This window comes from Camarhynchus parvulus, chromosome Z (assembly GCF_901933205.1).
Source record: "Camarhynchus parvulus chromosome Z, STF_HiC, whole genome shotgun sequence".
NCBI lineage: Eukaryota > Metazoa > Chordata > Aves > Passeriformes > Thraupidae > Camarhynchus > Camarhynchus parvulus.
The window spans coordinates 22,750,418-22,774,926 of record NC_044601.1 but is presented as its reverse complement, the minus strand read 5'-3'; the positions used below and the strand labels follow the sequence as shown (position 1 = coordinate 22,774,926).

General features: G+C 37.7%; 1 protein-coding gene across 1 annotated transcript in view; it reads left to right on the top strand.

Annotated features, from left to right (window-relative positions):
• TRPM3 (transient receptor potential cation channel subfamily M member 3) overlaps window positions 1–24,509 on the top strand; it is a 259,332-nt gene that overhangs the window by 163,354 nt on the left and 71,469 nt on the right. Inside the window, exons 7-8 of the mRNA XM_030968168.1 lie at window positions 2,204–2,378; window positions 12,695–12,818. Of these exons, the coding sequence (XP_030824028.1) occupies window positions 2,204–2,378; window positions 12,695–12,818 (299 nt within the window). The remainder of the gene's footprint in view (window positions 1–2,203; window positions 2,379–12,694; window positions 12,819–24,509) is intronic.

The following is a 24,509-nucleotide window of genomic DNA, read 5'->3' as shown; positions in this document are numbered from 1 at the left end:
TAATGTGCTGTGTGTCATGGCAGTATTTGGTCATGGAGTCTTTTCTAATTTGCTAAGGAAGATGAGTCAAACTCATTGTATCTTGTTTCATAAGATGACATCTTTATTCCCCATACACCCCTTTTGGCTTTTTCTTCCATTCATTCCGGCTTATTCTTTCTGAACAAGCCTGAGTACTGGTACAGATAGTATTTTGGATGGATTTTCTGGAGTGGCTTGAACAATGGCACTGAACTGCCAATTTCCTCCTGAAAATGTTTTGCTGTGTGTATTCTAGTAGTCTTGCTATACCAAAGACAGTTCTCTTTTCATCAGCTTTTCGAGTATTTCCTCCTAATGAGTTCCTAGTTTACAGAAGGATTTATTAAACACCGCATAAATGGCTTTGCATCTCAAATTGTGAACTTTCTCGACTTCTATTAATCCTTGATGTCATCCAGACTCAATTTGTCACATTACTAAGAGTACTTCTTAATATTATCTTATTAGCAGGTGTCTAGATTGGGTAGAACCGCAATTCAGGGAAATCCTTAATATTATACAAAAAATTAACCCTTGATCTCTGTGCAAATCATTCTGTTAATCACCTTGTTATACTCCACCCCTCATACACTCTTTCAATTAGCCTACATTTTATAATTTTACCTGTAATTATCTTCACATAAATAAGCAGCACACATTTTACTTAAGTTATATGATAAAAAAGCCACAGACAAACAGTAGAGACAAACATAACAAGGCATGCTGAGAATCACTTCAGGAAACATAACATTTCCCTCAAAATGTTTCAAGAAATGCCTAGAATATTTTCCTGTTATATATACAAATTTAGGGTTTTTTCATTCTTTCTTAAAGAATAGTTTATCTAATTTTTGAGAGTAATTCAAGTCCTTAAAATTATTGAAAACCATTTGATCTGTGAATATTTCTAGAGCATCTAATCAGATTTAATGCTCCAGCCTCACAGGCTTACCTTTGCTTTGGAGAATTGTACCCTCTCTAAATGAAAACTTCATCAGACATATGAACAGTTGTTACATAGCTTTGTGCAACTTTTTTCAAACCCAGCTATTAATAGTGAAGGACATTATTTTTGTTTTTCCAGTGAAAGTCAGAATTTTGTGCAGAACATATATAGGTTTTCTTAGAAAAAGCTACTTGAAAAGGAGAAGAAGCTTCTGTCAGGAAAAAATTGCTAATAGAAAATGTTCAACTTCTGTTGCCTGAGTCCTTTTGAATGCCCCAGTCTCAGCTGGTCAAGAAATGAATACCATAAAAGCTTTTTCAGCTAAGTTAACAGCAGCCTGGCATCAAATTGCCTTTCTCTAAATCCACACAACTTTCCTGGCAGTCTGTTACAACTCCTGCAGAGGGCTCCCATGTAATTACACCTAAAGTGCATAAAATGAGGATGCCTCTCCTTTGGTTAAGCACTAGTTCATCTCTCTTTGGAGCAGTATACCTGGTGTGGGGTCTGCAAATCAAGGAATATGCTGAAAATTTGAGAGAATTCAGAGAAAACCTGTGAGACTGACTAGAGTTGAAAAACAAATATAGAACTGACTTGCAAGAGAATGTGTTTATTTTGTTGAATAGAAGGTTAAAGGGCTGCCCAGCTGCAACCTTAAAGTGGATCCCACACAGCAGGAAAAATATCATAGAGGTAATTTTGAAACAGCAAGCAAAACTATTGGAAGACCCAATGATGGGAAGCTGACATCATGCAAAAGCTACACTACAAGCAAGATTCCAGTCTTGATTATGAACATGTGGGGAAGACATGCAGTAGTTTATGATTTCAAAACAAGATTTGATCTTAAAAAAAAATAAATTATGGCCTATTTAAACATAACTTTTGTATTTGAAATAGAAGATCATTCCAGAATATACTGGTTTATGCAGTGGAACTGAGGAGATGGCTACATTGGTCCCATCTGTCCTCAAAATACCTGATTTACTGAATGCGTTTTCTCTGACATTACACTGCACAGTCATAATGCAGTTATTTCAATCTGATTTTTTTTCTTCTGTCTTCTGTTATGTCTTTTTTGCCTTGCTGGCTCTGCATTTTTTTTTATTTCTTTTTTGTTGCATTTATTTACTTATTTGTTTGTGTGTGTTTGTGGTTTTTTTTATCGGTTGGTTGTCTGTTTTGTGTTGTTTTCGTTTGGTTTGGTTTGTTTCTTTCTTTCTTTCGTTCCAGGAATTGGCCAAGGGGTTCCAGTGGTGGCCCTTATTGTGGAAGGAGGTCCCAATGTCATCTCCATTGTCTTGGAGTACCTGCGAGACACTCCCCCTGTTCCCGTTGTGATATGTGATGGCAGTGGCCGAGCATCTGACATCCTTGCCTTTGGCCACAAATATTCTGAAGAAGGAGGGTAAGTCATTTCATGGCATATGTTCTTTCTCTACCCACAGGTTCAATTCAGTGGTAAAGCGGAGTGCAGGAAATTATTAACAATATTGCACAGAAGCAACACCTTCCTCACATGGCCATTTCCATCTTTGATATGGGTGAAATGCTGAAGGTATTCAGAACATAACAAAATAAGCCTTAAAACAAGCCTCATCTCTGAGTCTGCTCTGCTTCAGGCTGGAGAGTCCCAGCTCCCTCAACCTTTCCTCATGTATGAGGTGATCCAGTCCCTTCATCATCTTAGTGGCCCTGCTCAGACAGGAACAGCTACTCCAGCCCTGAAGAAAGCTACTCTGCAGTGTGTCACCACCATATAGGAGATTGTTTATGATGGAAAAAATTATTCTGAGGACCCCTTCTTTGCACCCTCTTGCAGAAGTTTGGCTGTGCTCTTGATCTGTTTCTTGGATAGGTCTTTCCCAGGCACCAGTTAACAAGGACTTGGCCCTGCCTCATAAGGGATCAATTTCAAATAAGGCTACAGGTATCCTAGATCAGCAGAGTAGCAGCATTTCCATTAGAAAATGCTGAAACTTTCTTGGCCCACAGCCTTGTGGCTGCCCTAACCCGTTCCTTACCTGACAGCCACAAGCACCCTCAAAGGGTTTCCAGGTGTTCAGCAATGATCATGGACTTTTCCTCTCAGGAGTTCCCAAATCATAACTCAGTCTGATGCCCAGAGTAGAAAATAACAAATAAAGAGAAGATTTAACAATTTAAAAATATAAATCTGTAAACATTGAGCTCTAGACCAAGCAGTATTATGTCTTTTAGAACTGAATGTGATCATGAACTCACTCAACCTGGAACTCCTACTGGGAAACAGATCGTTTTCCACAAATGCTTAAATCCATTTTATATTCAGGTTCGTGCTTATTACAGCATTGCATCTGTGATACATAACAGTGTGGCAGGTTTTACTGAATCTTTGAAAAGTTGTTTCTCTGTTTTCAGTGACCTCACTGATAACACTTCACACAACCTTTTTCAAATATGCTATATCCTTGTATTTGTTGTGTACATCTACCTTGTCTGTGTTCTGATGTCACCATAAAAAAAATACAGGAGGAGCCCTAATTAATGTATTTGAATATATAAATGTGGCTTGTATGAAAGGCTTTTTACAAGGACCTGTAGTGACAGGACAAGGGACAATGATTTTAAACTGAAAGAGGGTAACTTTAGACTGGATATAAGGAAGATATTCTTCACTGTGAGTGTGTTGAGGGACTGGCACAGACAGCCGAGAGAATTCCATCCCTGGAACTGCTCCTGGCCATGTTGGATGGAGCTCTGAGGAACTTGGTTCAGTGAAATGTGACCCTGCCCATGGAAGGGACATTGAAATTGGATGATTCTTGAAGATCCCCTCCAACCCAGACCATTCTATGATTCGGTGAATTTATGATGCTGTGGTTCTATTTCATCATCACAAACTCCTGCCTGTAGAAAAGGCAAGTTATAGTATCAATAGAGGCAGAACATGCAATTTCTTATCTGAAACTCTCATATCTGGCTTTGTGAAAGGTATTATTCTGTCTTACTATGGGTCTTGCTAATATGGGGGATGTGGGGGTCCCATTCCAGATTGTTTCCTGCAACATTATTGACCAACAAAATTACTCATTTTTTTCTGTTCACTTTGAACTAAATAGAATGCACAAACTATGAAATTTGCCAATTTCAGAAAACATCAGTCTGGCATGCAGTGATATTTTTAATAATAGTAGAAGTAAAACACCAATACTATTATATTCATTAAAATATTTTATCCAAACGCATTAGACTTCAGCTATAAATTGGATCCATTTTCCCCATCTGTAGTCTATGTTTGAGTCATGCTTAGCACTATGAGGAGAATACCAAATAATTGCTATGTTAACTGAATTCAGCTAACAACTTTTTCTTTTGGGTATAATCTAAGTAGGTTATACAAAACTATGTTTATTAAACTCTAAATCAAGGTAGTACATCTAAGTTGCATGCAAAGTTTAATTCTGCAGTAACTGTGTAATCAGACTATCAAATCAAAAGCCTATTTTAATTCTGGTCACCTGTCAGAAGCAAGGTGTTCTCTGAGACACAGCATGTCTTCCAGCTGCTATGGACTGGGTATCTAATTTGAATAATTCAAAACTTAGATCAGTAATGGCAGAAACAAACTCACTTGCATGTTTACGTTATTATGCTTATTTTGCAGAATCTTTAATTCTAACTCAGAGCAGGCCAACAAAGATTAATTTTCTACACATAAAAATGTGTGTGTGTGTCTGCTAAGCACTGCTGTGAGTTCTGTGAACTTTTAAGTTAATTTGAAAATTTGTTTCCATGGGGAAAATAACTATGTCTGGAAATGCCAGAGAAAAAATACATCTCTCTGCTTGAGTTTTAATCAGTGTTGTGCCAATCCATCCATTTAAAGAATCTTTTAGTGTACTGAGCAGTTGCCTATCTGCCCAACAGGTCCTTTTGTATTGGGTTTCAAAGGATTGTGTTGTGCCAGCCCTTCCTCCTTGTTAATTATTCTTCCTAGAACTTTCCACATAGCAGAAAAATTCATGATTTCTTACAATAATGGAGGTGTGGTACAATGCCAGTGGCTGTGCATCTTTGAAAGGACAAGAGACAAGCTTCAATCTACCTTTTTAAGGCCTAATTGTAGGCTTTTCTTATGACAAGGCAGACACTTCACTCCCATAGGACAGTCTTTGGGTAGGAGTTTTCACTGTGAGAGCAGCCTCAGAGGAGGAGGCTGCCAGCAGGGCCAGAGCTGTGCCTGTGCTGCCCCACGGGAGGAGCCGCCACGCTCTGCGAGGCACCACATGCAGGTGAAGCGTACCCTGAAGGAAAGATGTCTTTGGGGCAAAACCAGTTTGGGTGCCTCATTGTCCATCTCTCTCATTGAAGTTTCAGGGAAAGGGAAGGCACATGTGCAGTTGTCCATATGTGCAGCTGAATTTTTAGCATTACAAGTGTCAGATGCGCAGAACTAACACGGGAGGGTTTTTAATCAGAAACTAAATTTTGGTTCCTTGGTCTGGAAAAGTCTGTAACAGAGTTTTAAGAATTCAATAGGTGGCTACATTTCAGTACAAGTAAATAAAATTCTCAGAAGTAATTTAGTAGAGTTGAGTAAATTCCTGGTACCTTTTACATTTTAATGACAAACAATCTATGTCTACAGTATAACTTAAATAAGAAGGCATCTTAAATGCAAAATTCCCCATGTGGTAAATTGGTAGAATTATTTGGCTGCTTTTCACTATTGGCCTTGATTTAAAGGTCAGGTTTTTCAGGCTCTGAAGCACTTATTTTTTCTTTTACTTGAAAATATGATGAACAGCATTGAGGGGTGAGAACATAAGATCAATCATAAAAATGTAAATTTAGTCTCTACTAAGCCCTAAGTGAATATCTTCATTGGTAGTAAATCTCCTTCACGTACAGCTGGAGTATTTTAAATTGTATCATCAAGGATGGATGCCTTTTCATTTAATTTACCTGCATAAAAGCAAAAGCTGAAAGTAAAACAAATGCAAACTGCAACTTTATAGGAATGTTTTGAAGCTTCTAATTCTGGGAGATTTTTTTTCCTTTATTAAATAGTGAATTTAAAATCAGAGAAACGAAACAGTAGGTTAGAGTTTGTGTCACTTCTTAGAAAAATATTTCCTTACTGAATGAGAAATTACTTGCAGTATTGGAATGCATCTCCAAGTTGAAATTATAGCTCATTAACTACTCTATCAGTTCTACTCTTGCAAGCATGAGACTCTTAAGAGTTCAATTTGATGCCATAAAAATTTACTTCTTGCTTAATGTTTGCAAGGAAATATCAAACATTCTCTGTGCTTTAAATGAGCATCCTCATATGAGAATCATTAAAGTTTGCCTTTGAACTGATCTTTCTCTGGATCCACTGTGGCATAGTTTTAGGATTCAAATCTGAAGAATATTATTTAAATCCCATTTTGCTTTTAGGCAAAATACAGGATTTTTCACTTTTAGCAAAAGGGATCATAATGTATGATATGGTTCTTCAGTATCCCCATGGTCTGTACCACATCACCAGGAATCGTTGATCCAAATCATGTCTAAATTAATTTGTAAAATTCTTTTCACATTACATATTTTTATAACATTACTTTTCTCTTGTAACAAAGTACTTTGCAAATCCAAACCGGGACACAAGAAGGTCAATTTGTTGACCTTGGGAGGGTCAATATATTCATCTCTCTAGCTGAAGAAACAGCCATTCAACAAACTGTGCTCAGGGAAAAATTATGTAGAACATCTACCAGTGAAGGTCTGCAGTGAAAAAGTGATTTCTTGTAAAAGCACACAGAAATCATCCGTGTTTGAATACAGTGAAGGAATAATTACATATAATTTATTTTATTACAAGTAATAATATAATAATAATTCATTTATTACAAATAATTTATTTTCTGTCTTCTCACAAACAATGATATGCAAAATGTGTGAATTTGAAAATATGTAAGACATTCAGCCAGTCCCGCAAAGTTGCACAACTTATTTGTAATCCAGTGAAAAAAATATGAGCAGAACCTCTGGTCATGTTTCTTACGTAAGGTGTGATTGTCTAGAGTGCAAATCATAATTAAAACAAAAAACCCCCTAAGATTCCTAAAAGAAAGGGCAGGGAATACTTTTCATACCCCACTGATATTTTATGGATATATTTACCTTATCTTGGGAAAAAAATGTGTCAAAAATGAAAAGTTAGAAACCGAATATGTGCAATTCATTAAGTGAAGTGTATTATTTAAAGACATGTTAAAGCATTTTGAGAACAATACATTTTTAAAAATCTATGATGGAGTTGCATTTTGAAAGTGGGCTAGTGCATAATCTTTTTAACTCTGTAGTACATTGTATGATTCCAGTACTAAAAATCTTTGAAGAAAAATAAAGTTAAACAAGTTAGGTAGTGGGCTACATGCCAGATCTTTCTCCAATGATCACTACAAAATCATATGACATGAGTTTGAAAGATTAAGTGAAATGTCTCTTATCTCCTCAAATATTAAGCATAGCTTAAAAAAATAAATTCTTTCTGTGGAGTAGACCAGAATGTTGTCATCAGTCTTCTGCATCAACCAAAGCAATGAAGAAAGTTTTGCTTTACTGTTTAATCATCCAGCATGTCTTGGACAGAAACAGACTATAGCCTTTTTTACTTTGTCAGTTCGGGTTTTTGAAGTGGCCTCTCCTGATTGATCCTAAACAATAAATCATAGTAACATAGAAAAGTTTCAATTGGAAGGCTTCTTTAGAGGTCATCAAATCTGACTCCCCTGTCCTGAGCAAATTCATTTTCAAGTAGATCAGATTGTTCAGAGTCCTCTCTGGCCTGACCCCGAATGTTGCCAGGGATGGGGCACCTACTAGCTATCTGAGACACCTCTTTCACTGTTTTATCATTGTTGGAAACAATCTTGTTGTAAACATCTTTTTATTTATACCTAATCTAAATCAACACTCTTTTAGTTTTTAAAACATTGTTCTTGTTCTATTACAACAGGCTCTGCTCCCATGTCTGTCCCCATCCTTCTTACAGGCACCCTACAAGTGCTCAAAGGCTTTAATGATGTTTCCTCAGAGCCTTCATTTCTCCAGGCTGAACATCCCCAACTCTTTCAGCCTTTTCTTACAGGAGAGGGGCTGCAGTCCTTTGATCAACAGGAAAGCCGCCTCTGGACCTGCTGAAGCAGGTCCATGTCCTTCCTGTGCTGGGGACCCCGGAGCTGGTGCAGCACTGCAGTGGATTCTCATCAGAGCAGAGCAGGAGTCAGAATCCTCTTCCTTGCCCTGCTTGCCCACAGGGCTTTGGATGCAGCTCAGGACATGATTGTTTTTCTGGGCTGTGAGTGCACACTGTGGGCTCTTGTCCAGCTCTTCGCCCAGCAGGGCCCCAAGTCCTTCTCCAGAGGGCTGTTTGTGATCTTTTCATCCCTCAGCCTGTGTTGCTCTTGGGGGCTGCCCCAACACAGGTGCAGGCCTTTGCACTTGGCCTTGGGGAGTTGTCAGATACCTCAGCCTTTTCTTTGTACATCACTGTGAGTTTGTAAGCCTTCCTTACCAGATGGGGTAAATGCTTTCTTCAAGCTTCCTTTTCTCACTGACATACCTGTAGAAACCCATCCTGTTATTCCTTGCCGAGTTCAGTTTCCTCTTTGTCTTGGCTTTCCTCGTCCCATCCTGCATAATTAGGCTGTGTCCCTAAACTCTGCCCCAGTTACCTGTACCTTTTTCACTGATGGTGCATTTACTGCTTTTTCTTAGTTTAACCAACAGGTCTCCACTCCTCCGTGGTGATCTCTTGCCTTCCTTGCCCTATTTCTCACGTGGGGATGGCTCATTCTTGTGCTGTATGGAAAGTGTCCTTAGAAATACGCCAGCTCTGTTCTGCTCCTTGAGGGCAATTTCCCAGGGCAGATCTGCTGCCCAGAGAGCCACTTCCCAAGGGGTCCTATTGACTACTCCTTGAGCCCATTCAAGGGTTTTTTTCCTTAAAATTCAAGATCCTGACTTTTCTGGAAAGCCATGCAGTTCAGGGATATTTTGCTAATCTGATGTGTCAAAACTATGGTTGGTATATTCTGAAAACAAACAACCAAGTGAACAAAACATACCCACACACTCTTAGATGACAATTATGAGTAAATTTTGGTTCTGAAAATAAATGTAAATGTATATCACTCTACTTTAGATGACACATTTTTGACATTGGCTACCTAAATTCCATCAGCAACCTAGAATCTCTGGGAAAGAAGAAAAAGCTGGATAGATATGGGCTGGTAGGATAATGGGCATGTCTTATACATTTATGGAATGAAAGAGTAGTTCCAAACTACATGAGGAAGAAAAAGAAGAAGTTATACGGTTGTTTTGTAGTACATTTTGTTTAGGCAGGAGCAGGACTCTTTCCATGTCAAGTAAATGGAATTCAGAGAATCATGCCATCAAAATGCCCCAGAAAGGATTTTACTGGAATGTTGCAAAATATTTTTAGAACTGAAGCCTACTAGAAAGATGATAAAAATACTATCTTCTACTGACACTATTCAGTCTATGCTGACTTTGATGGAAGTCATAAATGTAGTGTTTCAGTCTGGTAAAGTGGGCCCATCTTTTTTCCTGAATCTAAAACTAGGAATCCTTGCTTTTAAAAAGCATGGATTTAAGGTATGTGTGTAAGAAATGTAGTGGAGTTTGCAAAGGAGATAAGTCATCCCCCCACCTGCACGTCACAGTTGTTTTGCTCACAGTACTCTGTGAAATTACTTGTTTAACACAAATTGGATTTCGTGTCTGCCTCATAGATTTAGCCTTTAATAGCATGGAACAGTTTGTGTTTGTCCCGGCTGGACTACACAACTGGGAACTTTGATTTGATATCTTCTAACATTTATAGACTCCCAAGGAATAGAAGTGATACATTCTTGATATAACTGATTTCAGTGCAAACAAAGCTATGATTACTTTACTGAAAAGATTGCTGGTTTGTTTATGTTCCTGATTATAATCACTTCAAGTTTTTGATCTCACGAAGACATTGAATAGGCTTGATGTAGATTTGCAGACCAAGGAGATGTTAAAGAAAAACATTTAGTGAGGGTAGAAAACTGCATAAATCAAATTATGACTACAGGAAGTTTCTGAGCGGCAGTACTTCAACAGATGTTTTACCCTGTAGTTAAGGAAACACTGATTTTTTGGGTTTTTTAAATTCTGCATCTTTCACATGAAGTTTGCTTTTCATGCTGCTTAAACTGATGCTATTAGAGAGTTTCTGAGAGCTTTAATTCAAGAAAGAAAAGCGATGGCTGCTGAGGACACAATTCTGCTTTCACTCAATGCAGCTTTCTCTTACTTTCTGTGTGAGTTGGCTTGAAAGAGAGACAATTTCTGAAATGAAATTTCAGATTTGGATTCTACACATTTTTTAAGGAAAATTAGATTATTATAAGAAAGTGGGATGGTTTACATTCCAGAAACTTTGGAAATGTTTTCTGAAATTTTTAATTTGAGATTCTTCCATGTATTTTTTAATATAATTTTCCTGCTCTTTCCTATATTTCACTTTCATATGTAGTTTCCAAGGAAATCAGTTATTTATATGAAAATATAAATAACTCTTTAGCTTCTCCAGGTGATGTTTTTAGGAAATTTGTTCATTGTGAATAACCTCTTTTTTCTTTCTTCATTTGAAGGGTGGAAAATTGCATAGTTCTGGTCTACTTAAAAATACAGTTGATAGCACCATTTTGTTTAAATTTGATTAAAGCAAATTTCCAACACCTTCTTTTCAAGAGCCTAAAATCAGAATGTGTATCATTTATGACCTACTAGCCTGCAACTCAAAGTATATTAGTACTGGTCCTGGTATCAGTCTTTCCAAGCTGATTCTCTTTAGCACGGAGTCCTACATTTATTCTTGTATTCTTGACATCGTGTTTTGTGTCCCCATGTGCTTGCAACATCCTTGCTCCTGTACAGGAGGTCAGGTTATCTCCCTTACAATTCCCTCACAGCAAGTCCTCTGCTGCCAGCTCCAGTGTTGTCCACCAAGAGGGCTGGAAGTTGTAACTCATCACGTGTGGCCTTTTTGTGACGGCTGCAGGTCATGCTCCAGGGAAGGAGTGTGCTTACATGCTGCCAAATGCATGAGAAGTAGATGCAGGGTTGCTACCTCTCCAGCATCCCAGGAAATAGGACATCCAGGGGCCAGACTGCTCCCAGATGAAAACAGGAGTGCAGAGGAAGACTTACTGCTCAGAGGGAGTCTGTGATAAAGTAGAAGACAACAGAAGAAGCCAGGCATAGAAAAAGCTGTGATCTGTCCACACAGCATGGTCTAAAATCCCATGTAAACTCATTTTAATCCAAACACGTTAGCATATGCCTTCCAGGCTTCTTTTTGAAGCCAAAGTTCTATTCAACAGGAATATTTACTGCCAAAATCAAATTCATGTGGCAGAGAACATACGCATTCCATATGCCAGATCTTCTATATACTTCCATGCACTTCTTTCAGATTCCCATTTGTTGTCTCTTCTAGCAACATGTCTGCTGCAGGTATAAAGACTAGATAATGAAATCAGATTTGAAAATCAGTGGTGTAATGAATATCCTGCAGTCTCATCTGTGCCTCTTCACTGCAGTAGTACAGGCACCTTTAGTCAATAGTATGCAAAAGTGAAGGATTTGGTCATTGTTCTCCCAAAGCAGCTGCCCTAAGCTAACAGTGGCTTTTAGATACCTGCTGCTCCTGATATTTCTCTGCAGTTGCTGCAGGACGAAATATATTTTTCTCTTCTGGCCTTCATGAGACAGGAAGATTCTCTGATTTTCACTCCACTGGATTACTTATCCCATAAAATATTTCAACTTAGCTAATTTAAAACACTGAGATATAATTTTAAGTGAGAAAACTGCTGTAGTATAGAAGCATCAAGGCATACATGTTCCAAATTAAATCCCACTATTTTGTAATTTTGACATTGAGAACTGAAATGGCTCATCGAGAAAAGTCCTGAGAAATAGGCTTTTTTTAATAAAGAGGTAGGTAGTACTTATATTTCATATACTATTACTCTTTATTTCTGCTGTTAGGCCACTTTTTGCAAGTACTGGCCCTAGTGTTGAGGAGGAATATAAAATGGGTTCTCTTGAGCTTCAGGAAGATCAGCGTGGCCAAACAAAATGTTTTCTTTGAGTGGAGTGAGAAACAGAGAAATTTGTTTGTTTGCTTACGAGGTCCTGTGTAGCATCTGTAGTGAGTGAGTTGACATTCAAACTAAAATCAAAACCACTGACAACAAAAATGTTTCCAGTTTCAAAAAATTAACTACAAGTTGAATTTTTCTAACTCATTGATAGAAAGGAGTCTTCAGTTCACTTAAAAGTGTTGGTCTCCCTCAAATTCAGACTGTCAGTGTGGTTCTTGTTTTTGTTAGGAAATCCCACTGAGCTGGCACTTTGAATGACCTTCTGTCATGCAATATGTGGGAACTGGTATGAAAACTTTGTAGATGAGGGACCTCAGCACAATCAACATTTTCTCCTAGAGCAGTGTTTTCTAATTTATCTCTTAGGGTTTCAGCAATCCCTGATCTTGAAATCTGCCCAAAACAACCTTCAGTGATCTGTTGACTTATTTTTTTGACCATTGTTCCCTGAAAACAGTTGAAATGAAGTTACAGTGTTCACTCATATCTGTTTTTTACTTAATCTTTTCTTTTTGAATTTCAGGCTTATCAACGAGTCTTTGAGGGACCAGTTGCTAGTTACCATCCAGAAGACTTTCACATACACCCGAACCCAGGCACAGCACCTCTTCATTATCCTCATGGAGTGCATGAAGAAGAAGGAGCTGGTATGTTGAGTTCAATGCATTGTTTTGATCAAGTCTTTTATGTGCCTGTTGGAAGGTATCATAAATCTGATCTCTGTTTTCCAGACTCTAAAATGATATCATGCTGACTTTTGTTTACTCAATATTTTTGCATTTAAAGTGACTAATGCAACAGATCTGTTCCCTTTTGTAAATTCCTCTAGGTTTCATCTGACAACATAGAAGGTAGCTAGTAGGATATGGATATTACTATTTTTCAGTCATCCTCAGGCACATCATGACTACAATTCTACTTCATGCAACTACAGAAAGCAGAAAAGGCATAATTATGCATCTGTCCCTGGGATTGTATTTTAAAATGCTGTAGAGTTGCAGAGGTATCAAGAGGTCTCTTACTTTATTGTGGAGATATGTGACATGAAAGGAAAGCAGCTCCTCTCTGAAGCTCATGTTCTGCAGTGGCAAGGCTACCCTTGAACACATCCTTGTATTCTCTTGAAGAGTGCAAGATCTTTCAACAGTTTCTTGGAGATCAAAAGGCTGCTTTTGCAGAAATATTTTTGAGGAAAAAGCACATTGAAAAAATTTGTGATTCAAATTTTTATCTGTCACAAGCTGACTGGGGATTTCATCTGTCACAAGCTGACTGGACAGACATGCTTAAATTTTAAAATTTAATCTATCTTCTAAGGTTTGGGCTTGGTTCACATCACAGCTTCTGGGAACTCCAGGTTGATGATAATGCCGTAAAGTGAATTTTCTGTAACATTTCTGATCCACTAATCAGAAAGAGTGATTTTTTTTAGGGCAACAGCATTAATTATTTTGTGGCCATTTCAGTAGTAGTAGTAGTAGCAGTAGTAGTAATACTGGTAGTAGTAGTAGTAGTAGTAGTAGTAGTAGTAGTAGCAATATTAATATATAACTTTAATAATAATGGCACCTACTTGTAAACCACTGTTCTGCATATAGGCATAAAAACCATACCTATAGATAGAAGATAAAAGAAAATAATGAGGAAGAGAGGGAGGAAGGGAGAGAGGAGCACAAAGGCAGGAACAAAAATGGAATGACAGAGAGAAAGCAGAGGCAGATGTTGAATTATCTAGACTAGAAAAATGCAATTCTTGATTACTCCAGACATTTAAATGCAGAAAAGGTTATCAGGCTTTGAACACTGAGAAATAACTGTGAAGATTCTGTCCACACTATTCACATTAAGATTTTTAGTCCAAGCAAGGCTGTGCATTTGTTACAGGTTTCTTTGCAGATATGCAACATCTGTAACCACTGACATTCTCCACCTACTAATCTTGTGAAGAGCTATTAGTCAGGAGATGGTGTGCCCAAAATTAAGTATTCTGAATTTGAATTTGTAACACTAGCCTAACTATATGTAAATATAATACATTAGAACAGTTGTTTCTGTCTAGTACCTAAGTTGTACTCAGCTAATTCTAACATTTGTATGCTAGAAAGATTTTATGTCTCAGGTGTGGTTGCTAGGCTAATGGTGTCCTATAAGACTCACAGCCTCCTATATGTATGTAAAAGAAAGGTGGTGCTCATGGTGCTGAAGGCAGCATAACCAGAGGAAATGGATGACCTTGGGGCTGTGACCTTGGTGACTTCAATGTCCTTTGTTCCTACAAAGCTAGATGCTTCACATTGCCACATCTGTCCCTGCTTTTGTCCTTCCTCAAGCTTGACCCTCTGATTTGGTTGTTGACTTAAGGAAAAACATTCTTGATGCGCTGACCTTCATTAGTCTGATCAACCCCTCAAAAAATAGAAGGGAGATGCAACAGATTGTCTCAAAGAGCTCAGCAGCAGCTGGATTGATCTAGCTATTTTCTCTACTTTCATGGTCAGTGTGCCTGCCTATCTGATTCTGTAGCTACTGGATTGATAGAGAACAAAATAGACAGTGTAGGAGAGGCTTGTCCTATTTCTGTGTGCCACTAAATAATTGAGTGCAAACAGGGTGCAGCCGGGAAGATGCTCATGAAGTACATCAATACAGATGAATCACAGATGAGGAGAACACACATAAAATGTGAGTAACAAATGCAAGGAACAAAAAGCTGTCTTGGAAATAATTGTTCCTTCTCTACCTGCTTAAAATGTGTGAAAAGTCTGGCATCAGTTATATAAATCTGATGCAAGTGTTGTAGCCAGGGAAAAGGCATAATCATAGCAAAAATTACCCCTTTTCTCAAATCATGAGATTTTTCAAGCTCTGACATTTTGGATTTCACTCTTAAATAATGATCTCTGAATTGTATGCCCAGAAAGCATTAATAATAATAATAATAATAATAATAATAATAATAATAATAATAATAATAATAATAATAATAATAATAATAATAATAATAATAATAATAATAATAATAATAAAATTATTATTATTATTATTATTATTATTATTATTATTATTATTATTATTATTATTATTATTATTATAAAGTGTATGTTCCATTTACTTGAGTAAGTTTAAATTTTTTGTTGAATTAAAGCTGAAGTACACACGATGGATGATAAAGTAAGGCCCTAGAAGGGGAGTGATCTAGGTGTGTTAGATTTGCAAGACAGAAGAATTTTGACTTCTCAATTCAATGAATAATTTTTATGAAATTGTGTACTTATCTGAGTTGACATTACAAGCATCAGAGTTTTGTTCAGAAATGTATTTGGACCAAGGTGCTTAATGTGGGCTAAGGTATAAAAAACCTATTTAAAATGAAGTAGACTACACATGTCTGTGTACATATAACTGTAGATTGCAAGGGTAGGATACTTTTTTATAGCTTATTTATGGAGATTCTCTATTGTCATATTTACATGTAATTATTTTTAAAAGTTTCTGCCAAGACCTATTTTATGCTAAAATAAGAGCATGAGGGGTCACCAAAGCTAAGTAGCCATAAAGCAGGTTAGGAGACTCTACTTCAAGCCATCCCTGAAAAACACATTGTGTTGGGTAATAGCTGAGAAGTCTGTTTTCAGCTTTCAAAGGAGTATTTACTTCTGTCTTAATAAAAAAATTAGTCTTAGTATTTTCCCTTAAAGATAGTAAATCTGGTGTCTCAATTTTCTGGCAAATACAGGCTGCTCTACTGTTTTGGGAGCACTTCATTTTGCAGCTAGGACTGGCATGTTGCTGGAGTGCTTTTTTCACAAATCATTATGTGAATTTCTCAGAAGCCAGAATGTGTTTTCCAGCAAGCTGCATGGGTCTGTCTGTGGAGCTTCACTGGGCAGCCACTGGGAAAGGCCACTTTGTCAAGCCAGAAAGGTCTGTGTCCTTGAAAACAACCAGACCTGTGGCAGTGAGAGATGTTTGTCATAAAACTAATTATTCCAAAATAGTCTTTTGAGAGTAAATACACCTAATCTTTTATTCATTTAATAGAAAATGGAAATTGTTGTGAATCAGGATAGGTCCAATCTAAACACCTTAGTAATAAAAAATGGCACATTAACTCCAGCAGTAATGTGCCACCTGCTGGTTAAATTTGTTTTCTTATTACTACCATGGCCATTTTCCACTTAATTTGTTTCCTTGAATAGTTGAAGTTTCAGTGAAACTTTGACTACATTAAGCAAACTGATAGCATCATTCCTGCTACTGCATTACAAGAAGGAATTGCAGAACAAGGAGAGTGTGGTCGGTGGGCATAGGATTGTGTGCATGTATTCATTCATGGAGCACATTTCCACCAAAAGGCAAGAGATACAATTTGATTCATCTCCCGCTAAAAGAAAAAAAATAAAATCCCATCTCTAGCTTACAGCAGCAAGTAATAGATATTTTCTTCTTGCCTCTAGTGCTCCCTGTTGTTCCTGTACCACAATGTATGGTTGCTGTGGCAATCATGATGGCTGCTCAGGGACAGTGCAAACCCCACTTCAGCTTTGTGCTGCTGATGGGTATGGCAGTAGGTAGTTCCAGATGACTTAATGTGCAACTTGCAGTTCTGGTGCTGTCAGATTGGGACAAAGGAGGTGTCAGGCTATAGTAACTGAGCACATTGCTCTGAGATCAAGACTACCTGCATCATGCAGGTGCTTTCTATTTATCGTGATTTTATGCCAAACAGAGGTGGATCCCCATTTTCCCAAAATACACAGTGCATGAGAAAGCTGCTTTGTGTGGGTAGTATTCAAATGCCAATATTGCCTCACTTTTGTGGCTTTGACTCTTCTTAATTACTTACACAGAGTACTGCAAAGCTGTTGAGTCATTGTTATGTCCTGGTCCACTTGAAAAAAATTGTTTGATTTACTCTGAGCAGTGCATGGGGAAAAAAACCCCAAGATTCTTGGGAAGTTCAATATCAAACTTTTACTTGCAAACTTTAGAACTTTTAAGGTAGAATAAGATACTTGGCTAATTTTAAAATGTAGCAGTTTTGGTTAGAAATTCAATCATATAAAAGCATAAAAATTAACACTTAAAAAAATGTATAAAGGAAAAGAAAGAAAAAGAGAGGATAAGATTAGAGAGGTGTATATTCACCGCCTGTGGGTCCAGAGATGAGACCTGATTGTTGGAATTTCTGTATCTGTTGGTTGTAGTGATGATCACAGTCTTGATCCATTGGGGCTGGGGGAAGCCCATGCAGGACAAAGTCCAGTGGGTTGATACTACACTCAGGCTCAGTGGGAATGCCCTACTCCTCTGCTGGAGTAGGGAGTTTTACACAGATAATGTAATACTGTGGATCATGGGACACAACAACGTTACAGCTGCCTCTTAATTCAGTGTAGTTGAGTCAATTATCAGAAAGGATGAGTACCTTCAGGCTATGCGGGAAGCTGAGCCACCTGTGCAAGGACATTGGCATGATAAAAAGCACTATCCTGCCTCGCAGGATTTGCCTCCTTTCAGCCTCTTCCCTTACCTTGTTCAGCACTCAGGTGTAGTTTTACTTGGAGCATCATCAGCAAAGTATCCTCAGCTTTTGCAAATGGTTGATTGAGTTATCAACATTCCAGCATCTCACAGTGATTTAGCAGTTTCTTTTCTGTATAGACTACCAATAAGGTTTTACTGATCCTTGATGGCTTCAGATCTGCCTGACTGAAAAGGCTACTGTAGCGAACCTGTCTGTGTTTCTAGAAGAGTTTATACATGGAAGAGTTTGACTTGATCATATACTAGCTGCAAAAAATGTTGTGCTTTTCAGCTGGATGTGCAAGCTCAGCGAATTCATATGCTAATTAAATGCTGGCTGCAGCTGTTTATTAGCATACACTTTGATCTGAATTAAATATTAGCTAAATCAGATGGACTTTTAAGAATTTACTGGCTTATTGTCACTTGGTTTCTTTGGCCCTTCCCAGAGGTTAGAAGTTCATTTAGGTCTGTTTTCTCCAGAAATTTTTCTTCTGAAACAATAAAATCATTTCAGCTAATGTTTTTTATTACTGATGTCATTCTTTTCTCTTAGAGAGGAACCTGAAGAGGGTTTGGTGTCTTCTCAAGCAGTAAAAGTCAACTGTAGCTCTTGCAGCATAGCTGCTGTGAACAGCATATAATTTGGCAACAGGCATTTGGAGCAGGAAAGCATCATGTAACTGCAGGCCTGCTGGTTGCTAAAACGGCTCTCGTTTCTCCCATGGAAACACTCTGTGAGATTTACAGCATAAAGTGGAATGCAGTTTGTCCTCTGTGTCCAAACTGATGTGCCAATCCACTTCGGGAATGACTGTGAAACTAGTAATTTTGGAGAAGGTTAAACCTCCCTATCCAGCCCATACAAATCAATAGGATTAATCTAGGACTTAGGTTCTACCTCTCTAAGTGTTAAGATAATGACTAGTAGTTTTTAATTCTGCAAACCCCACCTGAATTCTTATTTGGTAAAGAACCAAGACCATAATTTTTGCTTTCAGCTGCCAAAAAGCCAGATGAAGTTAGCTGAAGCTAGTCATTGACTCACAGAGAGCAAAAATCTAATGCTAGGAGTAGTTTTTTTTTTTCATTTCAGTAATTCAGAGAACAACTTTCACAAGAAAAAAAAAAACAAAGGCAGCTGTTGTATTACACTGAACCCTGGAAAAGCGTTTGATCATACCATCTGCTTCCCAGCTACTGTCAGATGAGGCAGGGCATCTGCTAATAGAAACTACAAAAATGTCAGACCTACCACAGAAGCAGAAGTGTACAATTTATTGGGTCCATCCTAAACTTCTGCTGCACCATCCTCACATCTCAAACATGTCTACAAAGACCAGTATTCCTTTTGTGGCTTATATTCAGTAAGCAATTCAGTAAGCAAACATTGTCTGTTTTATTTGGTGCATACAGTGAAGTTATCTGATAAATACTAAAGCGACTTACTATCAATCTTTTTACTTCCTATCTTCCTACATATTTTGTGGTTAAAATTGCAGCTACAGAAATAAAATTTAGAATGTTTCTTTTCCCTCTAGAAGTGTAAGCTTCTGAAAATATCCATGACCCCATTTACACTATTAACAGGGATACAGGGAAATACACACTGAATTGTTATACAGCTCTGTAAATTTTCTGGGTAAGGAAGTTGAAGGCAAAGCAGTACTTGGTGGCACAGAAAAATTCCATGTTAGATAATATAAACCAGTTTTTGCAATCAGGGAATTGGGAGGGTTCCATGCAGTTTAAATACTCCATGAAAATGTTCAGAAACCTTTATTTCTGCCAGGGTCTGTTGTGTCTGGGAAATCATAATTTCTTTTATCTTTCTTAGAAAATAAAATTATACTTTCTGTGGCTTCACATGGGGCACAGAAACTCAGTCATTAGTGCTATAATATCTCAGCCAGAGATGAGGACCTCACTGTATGAGATGCAGGGTTTCTGTAGATAAAGCAGGAACTGCAAATTTACTGTCCTGCAGGAATATCTCACACTATGTAAACTGCCTTTTCCTGGTATTGCCTATTTAGTCTCACCAGCAAACCAGCTAAGAAACTAATGGCTTGTGGCTTTTTTTGTTGCTTGGTCTCTGTGTGTTGTCATGACACTGTCAACCTCAATACGGAATAGCCTTGTGTCTGCGTCATCCATAGCAGAGCAGTCTGGGCATCCGTGTCCCATCAGACTGTTTGAAAACTGTTGCAAAGGAAAAGTAGAAATTGAAGTTTAACATGGAGCAACAGTCCCCAGCATCAATATTGTTGCCACCCGATCAACTCACAAAACTTCCTTCTAAGGTCAGCATTTTCAGTTCAGAAGATATGTGTGCATGTAAGACTTGCAGGCAATATTTTTATGGCCATGACTTGCATTACACAATTGTTCAGGTTATACATCAATGGGAATAACCAAATTGAATTCTTGTTTTCTTAGAGTAACAGAATATCCATCTCAGTGATGAACTTTCTCCATAACTTGTGACTTTTATGCTTCAGAAGAATATCTGTTATGTCAGTGCCTTGCCAATACCTCCAAGAACTCTCTCTATAGTAGAAGAATTGCAGGAAGTGAGCTACATTACACTTCCTCCACATTTCTGGTCTGAATCAGGGTAATGGCAGACTTTGGATTATATGAATGTGTGAATGAAGATGTCTATCTCAGCAGTTAAAACAATTACTCTCTTCTGGCTGATCTTAACAAGTTTCTGCTAAGTCTACATAAAATCACATCTCTGCTTGAGTTCATAGTCTGTGATGTGCACAGCCCAGAGTTTTAAAGGAGCGTCTGGCTTGTATTAACCTGCTTATATGCTTTGTGATCTACAATTTATATTTACTCATCAATCTACAACTTTAACCACAGAGACTGTTAATTCAGGCAGTGAAATGTCCTAATGTACCAGTGTGAAACCTGTTGTGTAGGGGAAAAGAAACAGATTTACTACCAAAACATTTTTGGTCATTTATTCCACTGGAAAATATGCATATTCTATTCCAAAATCTTGATAGCACTGTAAGACTTAAACAGTATGTGCACATCTTTTTTTCTTTTTTTTTTAATGGGACAGAGCTGTGAGATTTACATGACCTGTTCTCTCAGTCATTAAGACTGTCTCAGATGCCCAGTCTGGAAGGAAAGGTACCAGGTACAGGGAAAGCCAAACATTTACAGTAACTTACATCAATTGATGCCTCAATTGCAGAATTGCTGTCTTTCTTATAAGCACTGATTGTGTTGCTTGTTCCCTGCTTTTTACTAGACATTGAGTCTATGAAAAATCAAATTAAAACAGGAACTGTTGCAGTGCTCGCATAATGAAGGAGGTAAAATTTTTGAAAATTTTCAACCAACATTCAAACTTCTCCCCTCATATTTCCTCATTTGGAATTCTCTTTCGTATTCCTCAAAATAGCAAACTACTAAAGTTATATTTTCCCTAAACACAATTGCCTCTAATCTTTCTGTTCCTGAATTTTCTCTTACTTGGCTATCCTTCTTCTTCTGTAGTATGACCCACTGACTCACCTGCTCACTTTGATCTTTGTTTTGCCTCTTCAAACAGTTTTTCCCCTGTATTAAAAAGTATTATTTCTTCCAAGAAAAAGGGAAATGCTTTCCCATCTTACCTGAACCATTTTGACAATTTGCATAACAGACCTCCTTTGATGTTTTGTTTTATCAAACTCTCATTTTTATTTTCAAGGTAATTTTCTGCTGAAATATTTAAGTAGGCCTGGCCTAGCTAAATTATGAATGTCAACATGTATTCTGGAATCAATTGTCTGTTTAGCCAAACCAAACTGTGTTCCAAAAGCGGAGACTTTCATGTTGCACTCACAATTGCATCTGTGTTATTTTTAGAAAAGGGAGAGGTTTTATTCTTGCTTTTATAACCGAGGTGCATTAGAAAAGTTTCTATGTCAGAGGTGATATTTCTATTTCAGAGGTGAAATTTAAAGACACTAAAAGATCTTCTGGAGGTAACTAAAAAAGATCACTTTAAATATATTTTAAATCACCATATAGTTTCTCCTGATGTCATAATGAAATGATGATGAGAAGAAAATTACATCTCTAAAAGCATGAATAATTTGCAGCTTTCTTAGAGTGCTAAGTTTCTAGAGCGAGCACACTTGGTGCTTTCTTTGCTCTCATCACTGCTGTCCTGATTTTTTTCCTTCATCTTCAGCTATCCATTGTCTAGTCAGAAGGTACAGTGAATTTGAGGTTTAAAAAAATATTTTTCTCCTTCATCTCTTGTCTCTTTCATGACACAGGGTAAAACATCTTTCTGTACAATTGTGCACATCAGTCTCCCTCTCCAAAAAAATACATGCTAAAAATCTGACCATATTTCAGCTCTTCATACTCTGAAGTGGTCGAGGTTTACCATACTGTAAAAAAATAATTTTTCACATGTTACAGAATAAATACAAGTGCAGACTTGTCCTACGTAGCTATTCCAATTTAATCCTGGCACCTTACAATTACCTCGAACAGAATAAGCTCTTCCATTTCTGTGGAATTTTCAGAATAAATCCTAGGGGGAAAAAGTTCTGTGTTAGGAGGGAAAGACTTACTTTTTGGCTAGTAAAGGCATGAAAAGACGAACTGAATATGCTGGTACTTTGAAAGAATATTTATGATCTGTCATTCATTTTACCAGACACTGCTTTAGACTATTTCAGAACAGTTTTTAGGCTCGTTACCATGCTATGGCCCGGGAAATTTACAGTTGATGATTATTATCTGTTGCTCTTGCTTCTCATTCTAGGGGTAAAATCAACTTTGCCTGTGTGGAGTACAAACTTGTACATACTGTCCAATGCATAGCAGCTCATATTGATGAAAGTTAATCATTTATATATCCACCTAGGCCTGAATATATATATCCACCTAGGCAAGCTGTGACGCAGTTATGATGGCTTAGGGAGCATTCTTTAAAGCAAAACAAATTGTTGTGTTTTACGACTTGCTAATCTGGATTCTGGTTTTCCGGACACAGTCTGGAAAGTCTGTTTGATATTCACTGCTCTCAAGTAAAATGCTGTTACCTGACTTTGCCTTTAGGACCTCAATGCAATATCAGCATGAAGGCAGAAAAAATGAAAGAATTAATGAAACACATAAGACTAAACTGACCCTGCTGAGCGAGAAACTATGTACAAGAAAAGAAAAGGAAAGAAAAAGTAATCTGTCAAACAAGGATGGAATAGATTATAAACAGAGAGCAAAGCAGTTTTAAAATAAGTGCTTTTGGTAGAGTCCAAGGTCAGATAATACTTTCCTTCTACTTCCCCCCAGCACCTCTCCAGCCTCCTCCCACCTTGCTTTCTATCCAGCTGTTCTTCTTTACTCCTTCTTCCTGGTTTTTACTTGCTTTCTACCTGCCCTGCCTGAAAATTAGGTTTCTGCCCTGCTGGACTGTAATTATTGCTGGCATCTATCACAGTGTGCTGTAATCCTGCTTGCAAAGGCTCAGTTTTGGCTCAGTGATTTCCTACCACATTTTCCTAGGCAGAATGAAGATGCAGTTAGTTTATTTTCCTGGAAGTTAATCCTGTTCACATTAAGATACTTCAGGAAAATCTGTAATGAGGTAGAACCTTCCCAGCTTTTTGTTGCTGGGTTTGTTTGTTTGTGGTTTGTTGGTTTGTGGTCTGTTGATTTGTGGGGGGAGACTTAGTGGCAGGGGGGCAGGGGAGCATGTGTCTCTTCCTTCTTTTAAGGGCAAATCTCTTGCATTTTACTCAGGCAGGTTTTGTGGAGGGAAATGAGAAGTAGTTTGTTATAGCAAAAGTTTGACTGTCAGGTTCCAAGCACCTCCACCTGGATGGAGTCCAGCTGCCCCAGCTTTGAAAGTATCTGCTACTGTATTTTGCAAGGAGATCACTGTGGGCGCACCAAAAGAATTCAAAACATTTAGCAAGAATCCAGTTGCCTATCAACTGCTTTGCAGCTTTTTGGGAAACCTCTACTGATGATTCATTTGCCTGTTTCAGGGATACCTTTCTGAAGATATATCTCTTCAGTGCAGTGCAATAAAATTTTGTGTTTGTACGGAATGGTAACCCCTGCTTCTGCTGCATCTGCAAAGAAGAAAAGAAAAATACTTTTTCTAAAAAAATATTTTCTGTTGGAAATCACAGTTGCTCACTGAGATGACTCAGAAAATTACCTGAAAAAGCTGTTTCAAGCCTATAAATAGTGTGAACACTGAGGAAAGAAAGGAGGAAATAGGAAAAAGACCATCCCCAAATTAGCCAATGAGGTGGCAGAGGAGCAGGAAAAAAAATGTTATTTTAAAATAATTGAGTTTAACACCAACAATTGAAAATACCAGCTACGTAGGTAATAATGTGGACCCAAATCCCTATGGAAAAAAAAAAGAGTACTTGATTTTAGGATTTCTTTTCTTCTTTGGATGTAAATTGTTTTTGGATCAAAAGAAATAGTGGGGTATGGAGGGGTAGAGTAAATGGTAAATGGAAACAGCGGGATAGGGTAAATGGTAGTTCTACTCTCTAACACACATTCATTATGTTCCTATGAAAAATAGGAAACATTTTCATAGATACAATGTGAAACAGAGCAGCACAGACAAAATTTCTTTTTGAACTAATCTTCCCTTTTTCACAGCAATACTGAAGAATGTCTAGTGGTAGTTTGACTAAATCTGCAAGTCTTACCCACTGATTTCCTTTTGGTACCTGAGCAAGTCCTTAGCATATATTACTTTTAAATACAGGTTTCTTGGGATTTATTACTTTGCAATGAAATATCCTGGATTCCACACACACACC